The following is a 27642-nucleotide window of genomic DNA, read 5'->3' on the forward strand; positions in this document are numbered from 1 at the left end:
ACATTTTCTTCAATCAGATGAAGGGATAGAGAGTCAAGGACTCAGTCCATCTCCCCCACCCCCCCCCAAAAAACATAAAATAAATAAATAAACTCATTATTTGATTTAATTAATAATCTTTGGATAGATGAAGCTTAATGCTATAAATAACACACTATGTAAATAACACACACACACACACACACACACACATATATATATATATATATATATATATATATATATATATATATATATATATATATATATATATAAATGATATATTATAAAATTATAGCTGAATTTTATATATTATATTATATACTTTAATTTTAATAGTTTTGTATTTTATATTATACATTTGAACACACTTGTAACAATTACAGATTTGCATGATTAATTATTGTTTCTTGCATTTTATTCCGGAACAGACATAGAACACTGCAGAATAGATGTGAATTGTTGCATACTTTGAAAACCTCCTCCAAGTAAGGCAAGCTCCATGATCCGACTTGATTTCTTGACCATCTTGACGGGGACCGAAACAAATCTGCTTTTCCATGTCAGCGTAGTACCAGAGAAGTTGGTTCATACCACAGGCGAAGGCGAAGAGTACAAGAGTGTAGACGAAAAAGAATTTGACAATATCAATAACCATTCTGCCCAGAGAGATTTGCAACGGTCCAAGGTGAGGATTCACTGAGAAAATATACACTAGCTTCAAGGAACTAGAAAAGGAAACAGAAATTTGATATGTTATTGTAACTTCCGAGTTAGACAAAAAAAAATCTAATTTTTGGTTGAACGAAAAACATTTTTTTTTTGTTGTTCTTTAGTAAATAAAAATAAATAGCAATCATGAAATAGCTTTCTTCTCCTCTCTAAAAATTAAGAGATATATAATGGAGTTTGAACTCTTTGTTGTGTGATATTATCTTACCACTGTGTAATATGATCTTTCTTCAATAAAGTACTAGATTGTCAAAATTAGTGCAGTTTTCAAGATAAAATATTAGGTAACATAAGTTATCTAATAGTTTAAATATTAAATGCATTCAATTCATATTAGTAAGTAAATTCCATACGAAACTCGGAATGCATATTTGCGTATTGTAATATACATAGCCAAGTACTCGCATATTTGTTTACATTAAAAGCCGAACATGCGCAGAAATGAACAAAGAAAAAGAGGGCGCTACAAAGAGTCAAACATGCATTGCAAATATTGTGCTAAAAATTGTTCATCGTTAAAACAGATCCAATTTAAACATGAAAAGAAATTAAAACTGCTTATTTCTCTTTTTCTCTGGTTAGGGAGAGTATCTTAAAGACATATAAGATCAACTAACGTGAAAAAGAAGCAGTTTAATCTCCGCTGTCCTCGAATCGACATTAATATTAAACCTGGCATTTTAAATTATAGTGTATAGTCACGCTGTAAGTAACACTGAGAGGGAGCTATGATCACTGTGATGAAGATTTCGGTGTAAGTTAAGCCTTTTAGTCTAGTCTTGTTTGATTAAGCAGTTTAGTAAATGATTGTAAATAATTCGTAATAATACCAAGCACGTGATCATAACGTTTGTTTTTATAAAAATAAGTAATTTACATCGGAAGTAACAGCGACGTTAAAATGTGATTCAAATAGTAAGTAAAACTGAATTTATTGAAGATTTTTTTAGAAAAGAATCAGCTCTGTTCATAATTTAAAAAAGCAATAGTGAAGAAAATTGTATTATCAGTAAATTTTTTACAGAAAAGTAGAGTGTGAATGACATATCCAATACAATATGATATATTATAACACATGTAATGATATATTACTTATATTATAAATGATGTAGAATAGATTATTTATAATATGTCAGGTTTTCAATTTGATTATACCATAGTTTTATATAACTATTATAAATAACGTGCTCTTTAAAAATTCCATAATATTTTGACAAAACTTGGGAACATATCTGTTATAATCATGAATTGTGTTTGTGTGTGTGGGGGGGGGGAGAATTCAACTATAAAAGACCTGCATGGAAGAAGCAGTACAGAAGTCAATTATATTATATTAACAGAATTTATATTGACACTAAATCAAGCTTAGGTTTAATACTTATCCTATCCTATCCTATTCCCTCAGCCATACGGCTGGTGGGATTAGCTATATGCTACCATATTAGGGAGATGATTATGAGCAAGGTGGCTTCCCGTTACTTTCCTTACTGTAGTATATTTTCTGACTGTAGCCATGTATGTTCACGGGACCGGTTTGCCTGTTTTGAGGGATGAAAAATCCGAGTTACCTGGAGAAAACCCATCCACCTCCGTATGAGACCGGTTAACTCACCTTTAGTCGAAAGAGATCAGATAAAGGTTCCTCATGTCATAGACGGAAATCGAGCCCAGGTCATTCTTACCAAAGGGCTTCGTCTATACTGACTGAGCTACGGTGGCTCTTTAATACTTATACTGACAATTAATTATAATTTTATTCAATATTTTTTTTCATTTCAGGGTTTTCGCATAAACAATCGGTCCCCATTTCAATCAAACATTTTCATTGAAATTAGCTAAACGGATAAATATAAGTATGGTATTGTCCCCTAAAGGGCTAAAACGCTTAGCTTAATTCAGTTTATGTGTGTGTGTGTGTGTGTGTGTGTGTGTGTGTGTGTGTGTGTGTGTGTGTGTGTGTGTGTGTGTGTGTGTGTGTGTGTGTGTGTGTGTGTGTGTGTGTGTGTGTGTGTGTGTGTGTGTGTGTGTGTGCACGTGCGTACTTATTCTGTCGATTGACTGACGAGTATGCCACACAAAGTGCAATAGACGACAATAAGTCAGCTATGACTATTAAGACATTGCCTCTCTACTTCAAAAACTTATTTATATGCGCTTATTATTTGACATTTATGAGCTGTGCACATTTACGAGTTGTGAAAGGTTTTTTTATTATTATTATTTAATTATCTTTCAGTTTCTTGCATGCTTCCTTGAAAGCTACAATAGAATCGCTATTTTATTGCCGTTTGTTGATTTGCTTATTCTAGATTATTATTTATTGATGGATTGATCATGCTTGGCGGATTACGTAAAGTTTGCAGTCGGTTGTGTTAAAGGAAGGAAGAATACAGTTCAAATCATATATTTTATTTAATTTTCTTTCGTACGGTCAGCATGCGCAGTAGTTCAAACTAACTCCTTCCTATTTACTTTACATTTGAGGTTTTTTTAATATCTATTTCTCTTTGTTATTTTTTAATGTTTCTTAAAAGGAAGCCAATAGTAGATGCCCAGTAAGAACGGGGGGAAAAGAAAGAAATCTGTATTTGTTATATCAGCGAACCTCCATTAAGTCAGTTGGTATTGACGATATCTTTCTGGAAAGACTTGAGTTTGAATCCTATCTAAGACACAGAGAAGAAACTCTTATAAAGATTCACAAAGAATCTTTACGAGAGCTTTTAAACCGAAAGTTGGTCTTAAGAAACGACCGAGTTATTTCTTCCGAAGACTATTTTCTTATTCCCGCAAACAGCCAGAAGAAACCACAGTTAATAGACATAATATACTGGTCTTGTAGCTTTAGCTGATTCGATCGTAATCCAAAAAAGCACATCTTATATTGGTTAGAGATTTGTAAATGTTACTTTGGTAGGCCACCATTAGGAAGTGAATGTTACTTTTGATGCACATTCAAAAGTAAACGTATCTTTTTTTGGAGGGGGGGGGATTATAATCATCATTTACTAATACAAAACGATGAAATAATTTTGCGACAGACGACTCTGCTCATACGCACGTGTGTCAATATTGGAAATAGTGTGACCTTGATGACTACCATCATTAAATGTTGGCAGTCAGCAATGTCACAGTCAGCGCTGTGTGGTTTATTTTTAGTTGATAAAGTCTCCATTTGGTGTCTATTGGTCATGATGTTTTGGTAATAACTATTTTTTCTGTGTTGTATGAAGCTATGGATAGCGACAATCAGACAAGTATTAAAGAGTAGGAAAATTTTGCCATGCAATTATATTTCCAGAAGTTTAAAAAAATAAATAATATTAATTTTTTTAATATTTAAAAAATGTAAAAATTTTAAATTACGAAACAACATTGAATATATCATATTAATAGTGAAAGTGTTAGAGCATGATAAAAATGCTGACACGAGATGGTATTGTAATTTCTCAGATTCCTTTATAATCTCAATGAAACGAAATTGGAAGTTAGCCAGTGATGTACGGTGACTACATACTTCATACAGTGATGTATGAAGTGACTGAAGAAATGGGGTGATCAAATCTTGGCAGTATTGACCGAGGAAGATGTCGTGAAGAGCAAAAATAAAGAGTAATATCCTAGGGTTCATAATCATCAGCGTACTGTTCAGTCTGCAAATAACAAACAGTTTAGCTGATTATGGTTTTCGAAGGGAAAAATTTATAAAGAATATATGGAGGAATTAACCAAAATAAATTCACGTAATTCTCCAAATAAACTGAATTTTCTCAGTCAAACAACCTTGCACTCTCCGAGGATAGATTTTAATTCTTATACTGTACTACTTTACATACGTTAACAGCAAATTACATTTAGCGGGAGTTATGCTCAATGATGGACATGCGTCTATGGAAAAATTTGATCGTGCAGAAACTGAAGAAACTAACCCGATTTTGTCCATAATAATTTATTTACGCATCTCAGATTTATTCATTGCGAAATTATCTCAGAAAGTAACCTTTAAAAAAGGAAGGTTCTATATAATGAGTTACCGAAGATCATTATCCCCCACAATAATAAGTTTCTTTCATTCACGATGTTCTCCAGTATTTTATGATGCATTCTCCTTCTACGTTTATTAATCCGCATTGTTTGATATTTCTGAGATTGATAGGATGAATAATTGCTTTAGTATTTATTGAAACATTAACATGAAGAAGAAGAAATGAAAAGATAATGATTAGAAAACGTAAACGAGTGTTAGGGAAAGTAAGAAATCGGTAGGTAGAGAGAGAGAGAAAGGGGAACACGTGATCAAAAAGAAGAAACAACGATGACTATACCTTACACCATATGCAAGACGTGAAAATGTTCTGAACACATCACCAGATGACACTATTACAGTCAGTACAAAGCTTCTCCGAGAGGCGCACGTGTACTGAACTCGTAGTTTAGTTCAAAGTTGTAGCGTGCGATAAAGAACACATAAAGTGTAATTGGGTGTTATGTTTGTTTGTTTGTTTTTGTTTCCAGTTTCTGTTCTATCAAGAATGGCGTGTGCATTAAAATAATTCGAAACGGGGGGAAATCTCTTGCCAACATAAAGGTCTGATATGTTAAAATTTGCTTTCGAAGATAATCTAAACATTGGATTTAGTTTTCCAAGTTGAAACAGTAGAATGTCTATTTATAACGAAGAATATTGGGTACAGCAGTTGATTAGCAAAATAAGTGGAAATGTGGTTCAAATATTTTTGAACCACATTTCCTCGTTATGGTTTTTTTCTTTTGCAGAACTTAAGTTGAGTTGAAAGGGGGAAAATGCGATAACATAATGTCAAGTAAAAAGAAATAAAAAACTCGCAGTTTGTATTTGTCGAGTTCAAATACAAATGTTTCCAACAATAGTTTAGTAATTAAATTTGCATTTATTTATTCATATATATATATATATATAGAAACAAACAGCTCAAGAGAAGATGAAAAGAAAAAAAGAGTGAAATATGAAATAAAGGAGACAGAGGCATGAAGTGGATGAGAGAAAAAAATGGAAAAAAAGAAAGAAAAACGAATTTGTTTGTCTCAAGAAAAATTCATTTTCTTGAGAGAGAGAGAGAGAGAGAGAGAGACAGAGAGCTTATTTAATGATGGAAACAGTTTTCGTATTGTAGTAGAAAAACATTTCCCACTTGATAATTTTCACCGGAAACAATACAGCAAACTGGTCGATGCTCAAGTACACGCCGGGGGGCGTTTCTGAATCGAGCGGTGTTTGTTTGAGTAGTGAAACAAGAGAAATGTTCATTTACATGAAGCCTCTGAAACAGTAAAATAACACAGCACAGCTAGAGCTGCCTCTAAAGTACTGGCCATAAACGCGTGATAGCCTATTAAAGTAATCCGGAACCTGATGACCTGCTGTAGCATTTTCCCATGTTATCCTTTCGCTTTGAAGGGGGGAGGGTTGGAAAGATGTCGCACACGTGGCTGAGACGGAAGACACTGTTTGTGTACTCTGTCCGTAGAGTTCATTTCTCTAGCAAAGGGAGCATAAATTTCTCGCAGTATATCACGGACGTTAGTTTATTACTGGATAAGCTTCAGGCTGCCGTGAAAACAGCGATCGAGGAGACAGTCAGTGCTGGTGAAGTATAATTAACTTTATACTCAACACCAGGGTAGGTTATTGGCACGAGGAAGTTTACAGATTATTGTCCTCCTGGGAGGTCATTAAACGGGATATAAAAGTGGGGGAGGAGCTGTGGTTTTATAATGTATTAAGGGTGAGCAGATGAAAGAGAACTCTCAGGACTCCCAAGGCCATAGCAAATTAACACTTGATTCATTTCGCGTGATGTACCTCAGATAGGCTTGTAATATCGGAGATGAACGAAGACTCTCTCTCTCTCTTTGAAAATGCAAAGACCAATTAGCAAATATTAATAGTTTTCAGTGTTAATATGTGCTAATTAACAACGTTATATTCTTCATTATTTTCTTTTAAAGTTTTTTTTTTTTCATTTATTGACTAAACTTTATCCTCAAGCAAGCGAGTTCTTTGCATACTCCTTTCTCTCCAAATACATTCTTAAACCGACCAATGGTGTGATCACATGACCTACCTGAATACATTGGCAGCAGCAAAAAGTCCCTCAGCAATCAGAATGGGATCCCAGGCATCCCATTTCTCTCGCGGTAGATGTGCAGTTCCTGTATTCATGGCTATCTCTTTCTGAACCTGTTTGTGATAGTAAAGAAAAGATATTTAAAGATTTTTTCCTTATTTTCATATAGAAAGAGGAAAGTAATAGAAAGTCAAATAAAGAAATTCACCCTATTTTTTTCCATAGATTTTGTTAGGTCACGTATTCAAAGAATATTTTGTCATACACATCACTTCTCAGAATATATAGGCACTACGGAGCCATTGTAATACGAAAAGTAGTTGAAGAGTTATCATCAGAGCATCAAATAAACATATATTCTCTTTTTTGTTCTTGGAAACGTTGTTCATCCGAATTCTATCTGAAACATCTTTCTAACAACTTCAATTTCATTTATCGGAAGCTTTTAAGGATTGCGCCATGCATAAAGATGACCAAATTTTAATCCCAAATCTATACAAATATTTCCAGAATGCATCAGTTAAACTCAAACGGTAAATTGGCTTTGCCGCGTCACAGAACAATCATGCAGTGAAGCAACACTAAAGGTGCTCAATCTTTTGCAATTAACAACTACATGTGTTAATTCAGTGAGAAATTAAACACGAACACAAGAATTAAGAGAGATAAGATAGCATTCCTGAAGTTTAACATATACTTTAACTTTTAAAGTTTTTTAACGTCAGATAATTATCTTCTAACTTTATTTCTTTCTTATTATAATTAAGTACAACTTAATGATAAAATTACAACAATCGTAATTTTTCACTTGGTTGCGTCGTACAACTTTTATCTACAACACATTTAGCATCGAAAAATATTATTTCCAATTATGTGCAATTCTAAGTGGTGTTGGATTACACAATTCTAGAATTAATTGATAGTTGGGGGAGTTTATAAAATTTTTACGAAGCTAGCCTCTAAAATCTTAAATAACATAACATTCTGAAAGCTATGGGAAATCGAACAATATGAAAAAAACGAAAGGATTTATACTAATCTTAGAAATGGTCTTATACCTTCAGTGGCGTAATGGAACAAAAGAAAATAGTATGTTCACAACACGTCAATAATAGGGAAGATGGTTTGCTATAAGGTCAAAGTTCATTTCCGGTGAAAGGATAACGTCAGGCGCGAGAGACAAAGTAATGGGCCTTTCAGATACCGAACAGCTGCTCTAATAGCGATGTTTTTGAGCCATTCGACAAAAAAATAGATAATCCGTGCACATGTGCATAGAAATACGTGACATTGCCATCCACCAATCGGGATTAAAAATTAATTCTTATTTAGTGATTTTCTCTATAAACGATAGACATATTTTAATTAAGTTTGATAGGAAAGAGAAAAGGTATTTTCTACTGTTTTTCCTGCAGTGTTATCATTTCGTACACGGCAGTTTTTTTTCTAGAAAGCCAATTTCTGGAAAAGAGTAACTTAAGCCCTAGAGACTACAGCAGGACATTTAGAACTGGCACCGAATAACTGCCTTGGGAGATTATTTGTTTCTGTCTTAACCTACGGATCAGATCCCCACGCTTTTGACAACAATAATAAGAAAAGAAACAATTTCGTTTCTTTTCCCTTTTTTTTAAAAACTGATATTAGATTTTGAAATACATTTTGTATTGAATAACTATCTTCTGGAGTTTTTTACGTATTATGTGGTAATGAACTTTTATAATGCATATTCGAACTCATAACCTATTAGCTGGAGAGCGGATACTTTATCCACTCGGTCGTACAATTGAATCCCACTGTGGGTATGGATTTTAACAAATGTCTTTAGTAGGTGGATGATGAATTTCATTCTTTACTACGGTTTGCTTATAATATATATTATACTAAAGGTATGAATACGATATCTGTTACGTGTTTGTTCTTCTGGCCGGTTTGCTTGTTTCGTGAGTTAAAAAACACAAGTTTGGATGAGAAAAAAACGCTCCAACCACCTCCGTATGGGAACGGCTAAGTCATCTTCATTTCAAGGATCCTTATAAACTTTCTTCCCGTCTCAGATAAGATTCAAACGCAGGTCTTTGCAACTAAAGGGTGGGGGCTTGTTACCGACTGAGTTGCAGAGGCTTGGCAGTACTCTAATTTGCACTTGATGTATGCGATAAATTTATTATCATTATTTCGATACATATCCCCCCCTCCACTCTGTACTAAGTCCATTGGAACACGTACAGCTGCCGCCCAGTATCCCTTCACAGTGCACCATGAAACCCACAGAACAAGCTTCTTTTCCTCCTCCTTCATCCCTGCTACTGCTGTACTGTCTTCCCCTGATGTATTTCCCAAGGAATACAATATACAGGCTTTTAAATCGAATGTCAACAAGTTTCTCCTTTCCCATCCCACTACCTATATACAATAGGTTGACAAGCCAACCTCTCGTATATGGGCCCAACAAAAAATATATATATAATTTCTTTTGTGAATATTATGTTACTGTTTTATTTTATTAGATTTAGTATACTTCAAACTGATCATTATTCCCCCAGTTGTTTTTTATACTGTCCTTTTTTAATTTTTATTTTTTATATTCTTTTACTTTGTGTACACTTTTCTTCTGTTCTTTTGTTTCCTTTTTCCCCCATTTTCTTTTATTCTTATTCTTTCTATGATTTTATACTTGTAATTGTAAATTCTGTCAATACATATTAGCATTTTTGTTAATTTTAACGAATCAATCAAGGAATATAATTATTACTTGCTATTGCACCTAAGATATTTAAATAGCATTAAAAGCTCTTTAAGCAATAAGTTATTGCTTTGTGCATTATACATTAAAATATTGTAAATAATTTAAATATAAATGTTGAAATGAGGATATTGTATTAGAGTCTTACAAGCTCACTTAGTAACGACGATGAACGAAAATACCTTGGTTTGAATATCGTTTAGGGCGCAAAGAACATTCAATCAATCTTCAGACTGTGGTTGGTTTTTTCTGATAGCTCCAGTTTATTTCTCAAGAATATGAAACTGACTTGACTTTGAACACATTTAGATTGTGTCTAGGATAAACATAAATTTGGGTAATTCGTGGAGTTAGTGTTCATGCGGTTGCCATCCTAGATGGACTTCTAGGATGACTAAAGGATAAGGATTTCTTTAAGAATGTCTCTTGAATAAGAAGAGAAAGACGAACTTTACAACTCAGGATGAGCTAACCAGTCACAAAAAAAGAGATGTCAGGATTTTCCTTTCTACATGAGAAAAACCTATCAGATAATACAAGCAATTGACAGATGTAACAGACCACGCAGATAGGATTAACTGTCTAAGCATTAACTAGACTTCTATGAAGCCGAGGTACTTGCTTGCGAAAGGCCATTGAGCTTAACACATAAGAGAAAGAGGAGATAACATTAGATGAATAAATATTATTTAAAAATAAACGTGAATAAATTTACTCCTAGAATCTTTATTCTTGGTGCTGAAGTTGTAACAAAATGTTGTAATGTTGTTTAAATTTTTCACAGCATAGAAATGTAATTTCTTTGAAAGATAATAAAGTGTTCTTAAGAAAATTATGGCATTGTCTGTTTTGATCATAGCAAGCAACTCAAAGTTAGCTCATGATCTGTGCGAATCCGTGAATTACAGAAAGTAATAAACTGTAAATTGAGAATGCAATAATTACGACATTTTTTGTGTTTATAAACTTGAGTAATGAATATGAAAATTAACATTGACGGTAATTGTGTTAATAGAAATATCTTTCTATGAAAAATGCCCATAAAACTTAGAAGCATGTATTTAGATAGATAAATCTAGAACTTTATTTCATCCCTCTGTTTATTTACACAAAAGTAAATGGCTAATTTAAATTTAATGTATATTCTGTGCTTCGTTTTAAGTCACTGCAGTATTCTATTACTAAAATAATCAAAATCTATATTAATCTTTCTTAAATAATTTTAAGAAGATGTTATAACTATATGGTACTGTTCTGTTACTAACCTGAAAATAGGCCACCATCCTGAGCGCAACTGTTGCTACATACAACGAATTGGTAATGAAATCTATGATATTCCACATATCATTAATATATTCCATCAGGCCGCTTTCCCATAATTGTTTGATTTCGCTCCATATCAGCCCTGTAAAATTGAAAATGCCAAACAGTCAGCTGATTCTATTTCATTATAATAATCAATGAAGATAACTTTTAATTGATTTCTGCAATATACAGTATATACCGAAATATCTCGATCAGAACATTATTATTATCATGAGTCAACAGATATACATTAATAAAAAAAATAAATCCTCACTATAATATAATATTAAAATCTAAAGAGTTTATATTTAGAAAACCAAAAAGTGAAATTATAAATAACTGGTAATACAAATAAAATAAATAAAAACCTTGAATGATAGAAAACCAAAAAGTGAAATTATAAATAACTGGTAATACAAATAAAATAAATAAAAATCTTGAATGATTTATTTAGGCCAGAAAGGCCTAACCCTTTTCTAGGCCAGAAAGGCCTAGAAAACGTTGCCCTGGCAACATTTATTTCCAGTTTTATTTATTCATTATTTTGGTTGGGGACTTATTTAAACTTTTATTTATGCAATCTTAACAATTTATACACTTTTTATTTACACAATTATAAGAATTTATTTATTTTACTTATTTTTATTTATTAATGTTATTGATTTCAGTTACCAATTTATTTGAATTCTATAAATAACCTATTTCTTAAAACATTGCAAAATACTGAATTATATTTATATTCACGAATTCAAAACATGTATTGAATTATTAATAACAATAATAATAATAATTTGTGATGATTGAGAGGGCATTTGTAGGCATACGAACGGGCGCACGGTGATATCGATGCTCCTGTTTTTTATAGTTTTAAAGTAGTTCTAAATACCGTTTTTATTTTGAAAGTGTTCCCAAGTAACTCTACTTGTCACGCCGAAGACAGTGATATAAAATTCACTGTCTTCGGCTAAGAAGAAACCAAATTTTGAAGTGCTGAAAAGTGAACAAAGAGGACTGTGGTCAACAACGAACGAAGAACAAAGAACGTCGCGATCTTTATAATCACTACTGTTGCTCAGGGGAAGAAAGGTGAGTCATGAAGTGTATCAAATGCCTGGAGGATTTATTTTCCGACGGAAATCATATAACCTGTAGGAAATGCAGTAAGATTCTACACTTTACATGTGCCGGCCTTTAAGAAACAACCTGGCAACGTAAATCCAATGCAACACGCGAGGAATGGAAGTGCCTAGGGAGAACAAAGAAATACACCTAAGGCAGCCACCTACAGTGCAGTCAATTATACCGGAGGCAAAATCAGACGACGAACTGAACAGGCAAAAAAATACAGGTGAGTCCTATAATTTGAACTCCTTAAATATACTAATAGAAAACGGTCTAGACACTATAAAAGCCAGCTTAGTAGATCTTGTGCAAGAACTTTTTGACAAACAGAACGAACAAATAACAAAAAAACTAGCGATTATCAAGATTTAGTAAAACATAATAATTTAGCAGTGATAGAAGTGTTGCAAACAGTAAAAGACATTAAAATCAGCATTAACGCACTAACTGACAGGCAACACAATTTGATGAAAGCGACATTCGAACTCCGTCAAGAACTTAATTCTCTAAAACTACAATATGAACATTTAAATCAGCAACAACATAAAGAAGATCTTGTCATAAACAGTCTTCCTGAAACTGCAACTACAGAAAACCCCAGAGACATAGTTTTAAAATTAGGCCATGCAATTGATATCCCCCTACAGCTTAACGACATTCAGACCGTAAATCGGATTCCTAGGAAGAGGAAAAAACAAGGCTTGCCACGACCTACACCAGTCATAGTTCGTCTTACAAGCAAGTCCACAAGAGATAATCTCATAAAATCCAGCAGAAAAAAACAGTTGCCAAGGGCTTGGATGCATTGTAAGACCATACACCAATTTTCCTATCCGATTATTTAACACCATTCAACCGGAATCTGTTGTACCAAGCAAGAAAAGCAAAAACAGAAAAAAATTACCAATTTTTGTGGATCAGAGATGTCAAGATATTCTTGAGGAAGTCACAAACTTCAAGGCCGATACAAATCAAAAGCTCAGAAGACATAAAAGGACTGCCACAGTGAAAAAAAAGTCTCCTAATTAGTTCAAAAAGAAGATCACAACAAAAATGAACGTGAACCATCAAGACAGATGTAATAACACCAGAATATAGCGGCAATTTCCACTTTGATCAGACCTTTCAGATCATTCATTTGACCTCTCAAACATCAGCCTACTTCCAGCAATCAAATCAATAAAAAAAATATCTAACCAGTGTCATCCTCAGATAAGCTTATTAAAAAGCTTCGAGGATGCAAGCTGAGACATTACATCTCAACCTAGATCAACAGAAAGGGGAAAAATTTATTTATTACATTGAAAAGAAAAATTGTAGAATATATATAACTTATTGTTATACTATAAATGCTGTTGAAATGTAATCTTATTCAATTGCAAACTATAAATTGCCATGTATAGTAACTATTATTAACACATTATACAAAAAAAAAGGAAAATTTGTATGAAATTCATTGTTAAAAAAAAACTAGAACAACATGTTTTTGTAAATGCATCATATGCAATCATAATTTTAATAATAAAAATCATTGAATTTAAAAAATATACTATTATTATTATCATATGTATGTAATTTTTAGAATTATTAAATTTTGTAATTTCTATAATTTTATAATGTAATTATTATATGTATATAAGACATAATAAAGTGTTTAAAATAAAAAAATTATTATTATTATTATATGTATGTATGTAGTTTATCTGATACAAAATAAAATGCAAAAAAATTATTAGCTCGAGATTAATAATGCAAGGAAGCTTTATATAAAAAATCCATTTTTTTTATATAATTTGAATCATATATACCTAAGCTGATTGGAATTTTTTATTTAACTAATATACACCAGAGAAAGATATATAACATACCCATTACCCATGCTAGAATCATCCATTCGACGACGCTAGGTGGCGCTCCACGTTTCGTTGTGATGTCAGTTCGCATCTTTTCTTTCATTTCTTCAGTTCCAAATAATTCTACAAGTACTGTTTCTATCCTTTGGGACGCCAAAATTAGGAGTACTGTAAGAATATAAAAATTTCGGTTGCGGATATTTTTTATTTTTTATTATTATATTTTACCACTAGTCAAATAAATTAATATACATTCAGAACGGTATGTTTCATATGCTGGTCAAAGTGACGTCATTCTTTTGAAAACGTTAACAGCTATCAGCATATATCAATAAGAGAATATGAAAGTATATTGTCCTTTATTAAATATAAACTGAATAATAAAATAATATTATATATCGTTTATTATAATATACTATGTCAAATAAAATAAAAAATCCTAAGAGAAATCTTAACATAAAATCATCAGAATATGATGATACACCATTTTATTTTTTATAAACTGAAAGTGGCTATTAATAGAGTACAATAATGTAATGCGTCTGTGTAAATTACTTCGGTAGTGATGAATTTTGTCAGGAAAACAAGGTTTCAAAACATGGATTAGTATCAGCAATTGGTGACAAGAAAATAAAATAAAAGTTTTTGATCGAGTTAAGCATCATTTCTTATTTAAAATACATCACTCATAGGGTCTAAATTTATAAACATAGTGCAAGTTTTATATAATTTATATAATATAATAATATCTCTAACCATATAAGGTTAATGGTTCTCTTCCTAAAGCTATAAAAGCTGGTAAACAATAACAGACACATTTGAAAGTATCTCCTACATTACATTTATTTGACATGAAATTACTGACTAAGCTTATTTAGGAATAATCCGTAAATAGTAGGAATACAGTTATCAATATATAGCATATTCTATGCTAATGACATTATAATAGTTTAAGAATAAATACATCACAATAGACACTAATTACAATAGTTTACGGTATGGACAGATGCAGAGATTAATGAAGTAAAACTCATTAAATCAAGTGTTGTAAGGCCATCAGAAAGTTTAAACTTAAATATTACAGAAATTACAACACAGATCTGAAAGCACACAAAAATGGCTATTTTTATTGTTCACATATCACTACACAAAGCAAGCGTACAACATTCTCATTGCAAAAAACATATGTGAACTGTATTACCATATTGACGTTTTTAAACATTTAAAACTACACAATTAATAGCCTATTAAAGCAAAACATTTATATAAGGGAATGAACTTATAATAACCGTATTAAAAGGCAAAATTTCGACCTTTATTTTATTAGTTTTTCACTGTATAAGCAATTTACTGGTTAATAAAGATAAATCTAATAATATAATACATTAAATTATGACAAGAATTTAGCTCTTTTCTTAGAATATAATAAAAAAATTCATAATTATTTTAATACACAATAATTTAATTTAAATATTATTAACTTAACAAAATAAACAGATGTAGCAGTTGAGGCTGACCCTTGGAGGGTAATGGATAGCAATGCTGTAGCCAATGAAGTTCTAACTGAGGCTCGGCTATTGCTGTTACCCTCCTGCCATGATCAGAGCTTTAATAGCTCAATAACACCTTATCCATACACTGTCCTCTACAGATAACGGGGAAGATGAAAAGCATTCTTGCTTCGCCCCTTTAAGCCAGTCCTTATAAGTATAAGGACAGTTGAGGCTTCAATATCAAGCTTTTATGCTTAAATACTTCTGGCTTGTCATTAAATTTTTTTAATTGTTGGCGTACGCTCTCTTTAAAGTTTTTGCCTTAAGGGAGCAATTTGAGTCTCCGGGGAAAGTGTTTTCCGGCATGGCCCGGTGAGGGGCTTTGTCGGTGAATGCTTTTCTTCTAAATATGACCGGTTCTGCTCGGTGGTGGTGGGTGGAAGGCCATCACTGAGTGGAGCCAACGCTAAGATGGACGGTCTTTCGCCTACTATTGAGTGGTCTAGGAATCGTCCGAATTTTTAGAGACGACTTTACTTACACATAAGGCTTGTCATTAAATTTTTTAATTGTTGGCTCAGTTCTCAGTAGATAAATCTTACTGCTAAAGTTTCCAGTAGTATTGTAACTGGTGATGGATGATTTTATACAAAAACATAGCAAACAATGAAATTTTTATGTGAAACATTTTCCACGCATCAGATTTTGGTGTATCATAATGAAAAATATATTTGTCTCCCTCTGACTTCTGTTTATGATTACATTTAAAAAATAATCTAGTGATGACAATTTGCTCTCGTTTTATATATAGCAAATAGATTGTTATGATTATTATTAAGCGCTTAAATTTAGTAAGCATAGATCATGTAATCCACAAATTTCAATATCAAAGAAACGTGTTTACATATATATGGCTTCGATTCCACTAACAGCTGTTTTATTTCATGCAGAATATAAGAGAAGTTAGAGAAAAACAAAACCGGAATCATAATTTTATGTAAGTTATTGACGTCATAACTTGAAAGTGTTCAAACATTTCTTTGCTTCCAGGGATGTCTCAATAAGCACTGTCAATTAAAAGACCTTTCAGGTTTTTTAATTTTTAAATCCTTCTATGTCCAAAAAAAACTTTTCGTTATTTTCAACATAGGTTCATTTATATCAGCTGTCCCTAGTAAACCGTTTCCTATAATGCCACCCTTTTTTATTCAGCTTTTCCCTTTCTCTATTCAACAGCCCGATAAAAGCTTTCTAAGGAAGTTTAAGAAAATGCGAACTTCTGCAGTTACACATTGAAAATTCCTTTTTTCTGCTGCGAAACGCATTTAGGAGCAATTAAGAAAGACGACTGCTCTTCTTTACTATCTTCTCTTTATCGCCAGAAGCATATTCTTCTCTCTCTCTCTCTCTCCCAATTTCTTTTTGGCTTCTCAACTTGATGCTGAGTTCGAACGTTTTACCGCTTCTGTTTTCTATTGTGTTCGTTCTATGGGAAATCATTACCGATACAGCGCTTCTTGTTAAAATGCGAGACTTCGAACTGAAGCCACCCAACCGTCTTATTGAATAGGCATTCAGTGGAACAACTGATCAAGAATTTGGGAGGACGTGATAAACACATCTAACGCGCAAACTCCACACAGAAAGATCACAACCAAGGTGACTTTACTTTGATATACTTCATTAAGACAATTCTTTCTAACTTATAGGAAACTATGAGGTTATTTATTTCCCATTCGTTATGCATGATATATTAAACTGCTGTCAAAAATACTAAAAAAAAAGTTTTAGTAGTTATTATTATTCGAATTTTTGGTATAATTTCAAAAGTTACCAAATGGAAAAGAAAACTATTTATTCGGTATGATCCAGTAGGCTACATATATTGTACATACGGAGTTATAATACACATCTATCTATCCCTTCCGTCTGATTCAGATGGGTTGGGTCTCCTCCTAACGAGGAGTCACGGCGAAATAATGCAGCCGGCACGCTACTCCTCTGCTGCATCCCTATTGGAGGTATTCATGTGTGTGTGTGTGTGTGTGTGTGTGTTCACGGGGCCGGTTTGCCTGCTTGCCGGATGAAACCCTACTGTCCGCGCCCAAAACCAGCTAACTTGACTATGGCTGAGGAAGATCCTTAAGCTTGATCCTCCTCACGTCTCCGACGGGAATCGAACCTAGGACACTCCTTCCCCAATATATATATACAGTATATATATATATATATATATATATATATATATATATATATATATATATATATATATATATATATATATATATATATATATATATATATATATATATATATATATATATATATATATATATATATATATATATATATATATATATATATATATATATATATATATATATATATATATATATATAATATTATATAAACTAAATTCCTGTTACAAAATATATAGCAGAATCGTAAATAGCAAACTAATGAAATATTCCGAAAACTTTATTTTAGAAGTACAGAATGGATTTAGAAAAGGACGATCATGTATAGACCCGGCCCTTTGCCTAAAATTAATAATAGAGAAAAGAAGAGAATATAATTTAGAAACACATATTGCATTTATTGACTTTGAAAAAGCATTTGACAAAGTTAAAAGAAACATATTATTTAACATAGAATAATAGCCAAAAGGTTATTTTTCTGGCAACCTTAATAATAATGAAGGGGATACAAATCCTTTGATGTTTATCTGCCAGTAAGCGAAACTCTAAGAACTAGGACTAAGATCTATGAATATATCAAGTTGAAACCGGTCTGTGTAGTTACCTCTCCTCATAATGTAATTACAGTATTACATCCCCTAGGGGCTGTGTTTTTATATTATGAGAAAATATCAAGGATAGTGAGGGAGCTTGCTCCACCTTTGATACGAGTTGCCTTGGTGTTGTACTACCATGTGGTTACTTACACTTGGATTTGCCGATAGTTTTTTTTTTCAGTATGAAACTCATAGATCTTAGTCCTAGTTCTTAGAGTTTCGCTTACTGGCAGATAAACATCAAAGGATTTGTATCCCCTTCATTAATATTATTTAACATTAAAAGAAAGACAAATACCAAATAATATCCTAAAAGTTATCAAAAGTGTATATGAAAATAATAAAAAAAATACAAATAAGATTAAATCACGAGTTATCATATACGAGAGAGATAAACCAAGGGATCTGACAGGGATATCCTCTCGCAGCAACCCTTTTTAATATCTACTTAAATGAAATAATAATAAAATGGAATAAAAATTTACAGGAAGGAATTAAACTTTCTCCTACAGTGAACTTAAACACTCTCCTTTTTGCCGATGACCAAATAATAATTACAAATTCTGAAGAGATACAGAAAGTTATTTTAGATCTAAATGAGATAGCCAAAGAATATGGTATGATATATGATACGGTATGATAGCCAAAGATTATGGTATCAACAGAAAAATCAAAAATTATGGCTTTTAAAGGATAAGATCCAGCAAGAACTGAAATAGTAATAGAAAACAAGATCTTAGAACAGGTGTAATGTTCTAAGATCTAAAATGAAAAAGATATAAACGTAAAAATTGCAAGATATTTAAAAATAACAGGTGTAATTAACTCTATATTTAAACCAAACCTAGTTCAAAAACAAACCAGACTAAAAGTATACAATGCATTAGCCCTACCAGTCTTAATGTATGGAAGCGAAATCTGGACAATAAAACAAAAAGACAAACAAAGATTAACAACAGCAGAAATGAAGTTTATGAGGAAAACTGCAAAGTATACCCTATTTGATCACAAAAGAAACGAAGATATTATGAAAGAATTAAACCAAGAACCAGTAATAGAAAAAATTAAAAAATATAAACATAAATGGATGGAACACGTTCAAAGAATGAAAACAGAAAGATTACCAAAACAAGACATTAGAGAAAAAAAAACCAGGACGTCCTCTTAAACGAATCAACGATGACTTCTAAGGCCGGAACAGGCCATGCTAGGCTTAAATCCTTGATACACATGATGATGATGATGATGATGATATTCTCATACGGAGTTAGAAGGTTGACTTCAGAAATTCGTTGATCCGTTCCACGGTCTACTGTCCAATATCGAGCTCTATAGCATTCAAATCAAAACCTTTCATTCTTGGAGGGAATGGACGATCATCTACATCCCACACACAGTACTTGAAAGTGCTCACAGATGGTAACGAACGTGCAAACCTTTTCAGCACTCTTCTATGAATTTTCATCAGTTTTTATCATCGTCCTGATTGTTTTTGTTTAATTCTTTTTTCACTATCATGACCCATCTTTTAATGACGTATGCCACATCGGCTGTAGTTATCATTGTGGAAGCCTACAATAGCATCTTATTGAAATAAAATAAATAGATAACGTACTTTGAATAAATTAAGTTTAATGGCAGAATATTTTCATATGTATCTAACTTGCAGGACTCTGTGTTTAGTAGCGATAACTTGTTCAGTAAGGCCGGATTGTTCAGATTCAAGATACTCGATATAAAATTTATGCTCTTCATGATGGACAAGGGCATATCTTTTAGACTTTTAGCATAACTTTTAGAAATGTCATATAGATGTTGATAGGCTTTGAAATTTTCACAAGACGTTTAGATATTGCTTTAATATACGGAAGTGGAATACGAGTCATTGTTTTTTGAGCAGAGGAGTCTAGAATCCTATATCTGTTGAAAGCTTTGTTAATGAAGGTTTCACTGGAACCATTTCTCAAGAACATTTAATGTAATGCATTTATAGGAAGTCATCTGTAGAACATGAAATATAGATAAGATGTTTTCAGAAGGAAAACTCACACAGGCCGTTATATTCATGCAAAGTCACATCCGAGTCAAAAAAAAAAACTGTGACTTCCTTAATACATCGCGTAACCGATTGCTACTCTACCAAAACTATTGTGGCACTTTTTAGACCCTTTCTGTTAACTATGTATTAAGAAAAAGATTTAAAAAATGTAAGTTCTGTTCCATTCTTTACTGAAGATTCTTTAAATACATAGGCGCAAATTTTACGATTAAAATTAAGTTATTAAACATAAGTTGCACATTTCTTTTTTATTTCTAATATTATGCCTACTTACGTTCTTTCAAATTCTAAAACAACAATAACCACCACACACACACACACACACACACACACACACACACACACACACACACACACACACACACACACACACACACACACACACACACACACACACACACACACACACACACACACACACACACACACACACACAAATGCGAAAAAGATATTTTCCTGCCATTTTCTTACAAATGGCATTTGTAGAACTGTAATTGTTTGAATTTCTTTGTGTTATCGCAAACATTCAACGTGTTCAACGTGTTCAACTGTATTCAACGTGCTTATATCTAGTAAGGTGACATATGACAGTAGTAGAATTAATTATAGAATGAATAATGATTGGTCTCACTTTGCAGGTATCCATTGACATGACAAAGGATCTAGCAGGTGATATATATGCATAGATCGCTGAACTCGGCCGAATACAAGACTAGTTTGGAAAGCTTAAATGAATTCCAATTTCATAACCGCGCTGAAATGAGTATTAATTAATCCTACTTTAGAGAAGTGAATGATTAATTTAACAGATGTTAAATTAATCTAAGTTAGTTTCGAACTACAAATCATCGAACGTAAATCTATACGAAAGTTATGGAATGCGAAGAACTGCATTGTATTTTGAACAAAATCTAAGGCTCCGAAGAAGATTCAGGAGGAAAAATAAATAAATAAATAAATAAACAAACTGTAGAATAACGGGAGACTGCATTCTTCAAAAATGTAAATAATTTTTGTTTATTTTGTGAATTTCATTTAAAAATGCATTTTTCAAAATACACCTATTATTTAATTGTATAATATATCGTCCGCACGGTCAGCCTAGTGGCTGTGCGCTTCGCAACCATACGCTGAACTCCGCCGAATACAAGACTAGTTTTGCAAGCTTAAATGAATTCCAATTTCATAACCGCGCTGAAATGAGTATTAATTAATTCTACTTTAGAGAAGTGAATGATTAATTTAACATATGTTAAATCTGTTATCTGTTAAATTAATGGAAGGAGTGTCCTAGGTTCGATTCCCGTCGACGACGTGAGAGGCTTAAGGATCTTCCTCAGCCATAGCCAAGTTAGCCGGCCTTGTGGGCGTGGACCGCAGGGTTTTTTTCGCCAGTTTATTTGGGGTGTTTCATCCCGCAAACCGGCCCTGTGAACACACGTTTTGACAGACATGGGATACTACCGGGAATATGGAGCAACCAACCAATTCCGCGGGATTATTGGTTACGGAAGCTTACGCAGTAAAATGTCTATGCCTGCGCGAAAGCGTGACACACGACGACGATAATATATCATGTTAAGAAGGCGAATGCTGCAATGTTGAAATTGCAGCATTCGCTGAAATAAAAAAAGAAAATTAAAAGGCATTAGAATTAATCTTTGTCTAATATGTGAATTATGTTTAAAAATATATTAAAAATATTTTTTCAATGTGTACTCATTATTGATTTGGATAGCAGATTTAAAAGGTGAATGTGAACAGATTGAAATTTAAAGGCTGCAGTTGCTAATGTGAATGATAAATAATAACGTCAGGAACCAAAAATTGAAATGAATTAATAATAATGTGAATGGTTAAATGCATTGATGATGATGATGATAATAATAATAATTTATTATTTTTATTTAATGTAACGAATTTCTAAAAATAATGACAGAATGTTGAATTTGAAAGAGTTAAATATTATTAACGTTTTCCCTTTCAAATTCAACATCTTTACTTACTGGAATAGACATTAATAATATTTATTAAATAATACAATTTTAGAAATCTATATGTTATTTAGCTTAATTTCGTTTAATTTAGTAAATAATACGTAGTCCATATGTTACTTCATTTAATATTTAACTTAATTGTTTAATATATCAAGAGAGAACATCTGTCACTATCGACGATGCCCTTCAAATGGAAAGACATATGTTAGAATCCTGTCTAGGGCGCTAAGACACATTATAGGTGCTTTTCAACTGAAGGTGAGTTAGTAGTTCTTATACGGAAGTGGATGAGTTTCCTTCCCTGAAGCTCCGGTGTTTCAACCCGCAAAACAGGCAGATCGGCCAGAAGAACACACACAATTTTTGTTTGAAGAGGGGAAATATTAACACTCATAATTAATAAAAGCATATCATTAATTATCATTAAGCGTTATAATAATAAAATAATATTAATAAATTGCATTATTTTGAATAAAACAACATAATAATATTGATAATTAATAGTGGCTTAAATAATGTAATGACAATAAATTCAATACCAATAATAACTGCAAACCTCTTGAGAAATTATTCGGATTGTATGATTATTACGAGATAAGTGGGAACACAGGCTGTAAAATTATATATATATATATATATATATATATGCATGTGATGTTTAGTGAAAAAAGAGAGCAAAATGTAGAGGCGTTAAAGTTTTCAAAAAGAGAGTTATAAAATGCACCTCAAGAGGGCGTTAAAGTTTTAAAAAAAATGCACCCGATGAGTTATTTTCGAATATAGTATACAAATATAAATAAATAAAAAACCATTCTGAAAACAGTTTTAGGAATAGCTTTATGTGATGGGTTATCTAAAATATGTAAATTTCATGTACATTTTCAATTTCCTTATTTGTAGGTTTATTTGTAGAAAGCTGCTACCTTTTGACTTAGAAACAAACGAAAAGAAAAGCAAAATAACCACTTTTTCATGGCTTCACACAATGATTTAATACAATATTTGAAAATTGCACGATTTTTTTTTAATATTTGAATCTAAAACTATACAGAAACTTTCTAGTAATATCATAATAATTTCATAGTAAAATCTTTGCAAAGTACCTATAATATTCGTATGTTAAGATAAAGTTGATGTTTCCTGAAACTTAAATTGCGAAAAAAAAAAGTTTATATATATACTTACATAAGAAAGTGACATACGAAGCCGAATGACAAATAAATTTAATAAAAGGCTTCCTGAGTGTCTTTCCTAGCGGTGAATGAGGCGCTAGAACGTAGGCAACAGAATATGCTGGGAAAAGAACTCCAATTTTGAAGATCTGCGTTGTCTGAAAGATTATATTTTTTCTACGGAAACCTGGAAGGCCTTCGTACCAAATGGAGGCTAAAAGTTGTTGGACGTTAGGATGGGCACAGAACTAAATAGAAGATTAAAATCATATATTTAGAATAAAATATTTATCAAAAAAATTAAATAGGGTTTATAATTAGCAAACAAGTCAAGTGGCAACTATTAACGCATTGCTAATATAAAAAAACAGCATTTAATATTTAAGTCGTTATTGTCTCCTAATTTTTACTAATTAATAAAAGCTTAACATGTGACATTAATTATTTAATACACATTAGAAACTAAAATCAAAAACAGAAATTAAAATATAAATCACTAAAAAATGCAATTTGTTAAATACACCTATTAATTAACTGTATAACAGTTTTAGATAAACTGCAATTCGATTTTTATTTTGGTCACGGTTGATGTGAATCCAATACCCTTGGGTGGTGCAATCACGCCAGCAACTCCACCAAGCAATGGAAATGACACAGCACAGGAAGCTTCTCCTCCTTTCGAGGCTGCTCCTGATCCTGATATAACAGAAATCCATACCTCCACTTCTAAGAAAAACCGAAAGGGGAAAAAAACTTCCACAAGCAGTAAAATCCAACAAGAAGAAACAGTGGCTATTGAAACCATCAATACCAATATAGATATTAATACAGATGAAATAGATACAGAAGAAGGAAAGATGGAGGTGAACATCAACACCTCCAAAAGGCCATTAAGCCCACAGGAAGAAGAGTTGGTAACGCCCAAAACAGCAAAAGTAGCTGAGACCGCTCACCCAGAAGTTCCTCATGCAAAAGCAGGGGAGACTCTAAGCCATCTTATTAGAGGTATCCCTGGGGTGGCGGATAAATTCAAAGAAGCGATGGCAAAATTAGGAGAACCTGAACTCCTCCTTACAGGGAAGCATGGACCTGATGTTGTCAGTGCAAAATGGGGTGACCTTTTCGTGGATGACATCAGCAAAATCAGCCCTGATCAAGTAGAGGTAGCTATGGATTTAGATGAGGAGGCAGTTTCGGCGTTTTTTATAGCTCTCTGCAAACTGGACATGGTCAAGGGAAGTGAAGTAGCCAAGAGAATATTAACAGCCCACAACAAAAGAAAGACACAGTAACCACTTTGTGGGTTTACTGTACTCAGCTTCACTGGTTTTTAGCTCCCACAGGTGGGGGAGGACCTGAGAACCCGAGCGGCGAAGGCTTACAGCGAGGCGGTGCAGTTCCTTGTGAGCTGCATCACTCGGGCCAGATCCTTCCTCCACCTCTAAGTTTAGCTTTCAATTTTTGCTTTTCTGTGTACGTTTTTGTTTTGTTACATGTTTCCTTTTTAGGATTTTTCCTTTTTTTGTAAAGTGAAAAATCAACGACCGTTTTAGAAACGCCCCTGGGGGACAAACAGCTAAAACAGGTCAACTGAGGCCTCTTTCACCTACTCTACCACTATGCACTCTATCTTTATTTCCTCTCCTACTATCTGCTGACTCTCAGCCTATCTTACTCTACAGGCCGATGATGAAGATTTGTTGAACTCACAAATTATTAATGGATGGCAATGCTGTAGCCAATGAAGTTTTAACTGAGGCTCGGCTATTGCTGTTACCCTCCTGCCATGATCAGAGCTTTAATTGCTCAATATTTTGGTCACGGGGAAAATCAAATCGACCGTGAGATGCGGTGATTGATTCATTCAATCCAATACCCTTGGAGGGTAATGGATGGCAATGCTGTAGCCAATGAAGTTCTAACTGAGGCCCGGCTATTGCTGTTACCAATAACACCTTATCCCTACACTGTCCTCTACAGATAACGGGGAATATGAAAAGCATTCTTGCTTCGCCCCTTTAAGCCAGTCCTTATAAGGACTATAATATTTTGTTATGTTATGTTATAAATTCTGTTATATGTCATGTGAGCGAGAGGAAGAACGGAGTGAGAATCGACCGTGAGATGCGGTGATTAATGATTAATACCCTTGGAGGGTAATGGATGGCAATGCTGTAGCCAATGAAGTTCTAACTCAGGCTCGGCTATTTCTGTTGCCCTCCTGCCATGATCAGAGCTTTAATAGCTCAATAATACCTTATCCCTACACTGTCCACTACAGATAACGGGGAAGATGAAAAGCATTCTTGCTTCGCTCTTTTAAGCCAGTCCTTATAAGGACTATAAGTCATGTGAGAGGACGGATCGTAATAATATGATTTCATGTTGTACAAAACGTAAAATATGAATGTTCAATGAAATAATTAATACAGCAAAGCAATAATTTGCTGCCCTTATATACCCCAGTCATACAACGTGCTCGATTTCAGACCACTGTCATATAGTGAATCACTGTCTTTTTTTAATGGCTTGTACATGTATATGCGTGTATTGATTTAATAACAATTTGAATCAATCTATTATACGTTGTGTGTATCATTAACTGAAACATTTGTGTACGTCAAATACACAGACGAAAAATGTAGAATAATTTTCGCAAACGAAAAAATACCTTGGTATAATTATGAAGGGAACACGGCAACCAAGTTGGTTGGCGTGTTAATCAATCTACACCATTAAACGTTTTTTTTTGTTTTTTTTTTTACTTTTCATTTCGGCAATAAGATTGTCATATTTACGGATAACTATAATATTAACTAGTGTAGCACGTTTCACTCTATTTAAAACGTTATCCTTATTTGTTAACAATAACAACAGCAGTGTTGAATACGCCATCGTCACGAAATTTCATCTTAGCATGTAATGTAATAAGTTTACGCGTCTTCAACAACAATAGAATGATAGTTATAAACGAATTTTAAACGTGTTTATCGAGATGAAGTGAGCAACGATCTCCTAAATAAACATCTCGAGCGCTGGTTGATTCACAAGAGCGTCATGTCACTAAAACCGTCGTATGAACGAATGCGACGTCGTATGAATTAGTATTGGTCATAACTGAAAAGCGTCGTATGACCGGATCGTCGTAAAACGGGGTATAACTGTATTTATTTTCGAGTGGCAGCAGAGATAGATTCAGATGCGCTTAGTAATCCAAGGAAATAAGTAGCAGATCGTATAGGTATGCCATAAATAGAGGAAAAACAACTTGTTTATATAATCAGGCTTATACTGAGGTGCAGAGTTTTTTTTCGATTTTTTTTCATCGTCAAAACAGGTCGGCAAGAAATACACACGTAATTTTGAGACAATATATGGTTTCATAGACATAGCTGCTTCGAAACCAAATCAATAATAAATTATCACAAATAATTAAAAACCAATCAAATGGTTTTGCCAATATAAATCAAATTAGCGAAAAAAAAAGAACATTTCCTTTTTTCTCGCAAGAATTATAATGGTGTCCTTACATAACAAAGTAAAATTACTGAATGTGTCAAACCTTATGGTTTCTTCTATTAAAATTTGACTAATTTTTAGCCTATATTCTCAGACAGAAGATTTTGTTTTGCCTTAATTTTTTCACAAATGGCTCAAATGAAATCAGTATTAAAACACGATCCTAAATACCAAAATCCTAAAGATTGCGATAGTCACGTGTTTATACTAAATTTAAAAAAAAATATTAAATGCTCTCCGTCTACAATAGAGTTATTGTAATACATAACTTAGACACCGAAAACTGACTGATGCAAAAAAAACATAAATGGCTCGAAAATATTTTGTATAGATTCCAAATACAGTTTCACTAAAATGGATTTTGATAGAATCCTGAAAATTACTTACGGACGGACGAACAAACAGACTCAGAGGTGCGTTCTCATTTTGAAAAGCGTTAGTTTCAAAAATATTATTTTCTAAAAAGTACAAAATTTCGAATTAACACTAAAGGATATTCCAACGTCTTAGTTCGTATTCTATGTATATATTATACATTAGGAATATTAGACATTAGGAACGTTCACAAGAAATTCTTGTAGAGGCTCGCTTGAAGTGGTGTGGACATGTAACGAGAATGAATTTCGTAACTTTCAACAAAAGATTCTACATATATTCAGGTCTAATGACAGGTACTTTATCATCGTGGATAACTCCACGATGGAAGAAGTGTTAGATTGTAGAAGGCATGTGTTCTGCTACAAGCTTCCAGCAGGCCACAGTGG

At 32.9% G+C, this 27642-nt stretch overlaps 1 protein-coding gene across 1 annotated transcript in view; it reads right to left on the reverse strand.

Annotated features, from left to right (window-relative positions):
- LOC150104881 (transient receptor potential-gamma protein-like) overlaps positions 1–27642 on the reverse strand; it is a 350865-nt gene that overhangs the window by 45969 nt on the left and 277254 nt on the right. Inside the window, exons 6-10 of the mRNA XM_090396037.1 lie at positions 23373–23607; positions 13860–14012; positions 10830–10969; positions 6816–6931; positions 450–707 (exon numbers count right to left, since the gene is read on the reverse strand). Of these exons, the coding sequence (XP_090252163.1) occupies positions 450–707; positions 6816–6931; positions 10830–10969; positions 13860–14012; positions 23373–23607 (902 nt within the window). The remainder of the gene's footprint in view (positions 1–449; positions 708–6815; positions 6932–10829; positions 10970–13859; positions 14013–23372; positions 23608–27642) is intronic.

The sequence above is a fragment of the Typopeltis vanoorti genome, chromosome 7, assembly GCF_054136105.1.
Source record: "Typopeltis vanoorti isolate ZY-2024b chromosome 7, IOZ_Tvanoo_1.0, whole genome shotgun sequence".
Taxonomy (NCBI): domain Eukaryota; kingdom Metazoa; phylum Arthropoda; class Arachnida; order Uropygi; family Thelyphonidae; genus Typopeltis; species Typopeltis vanoorti.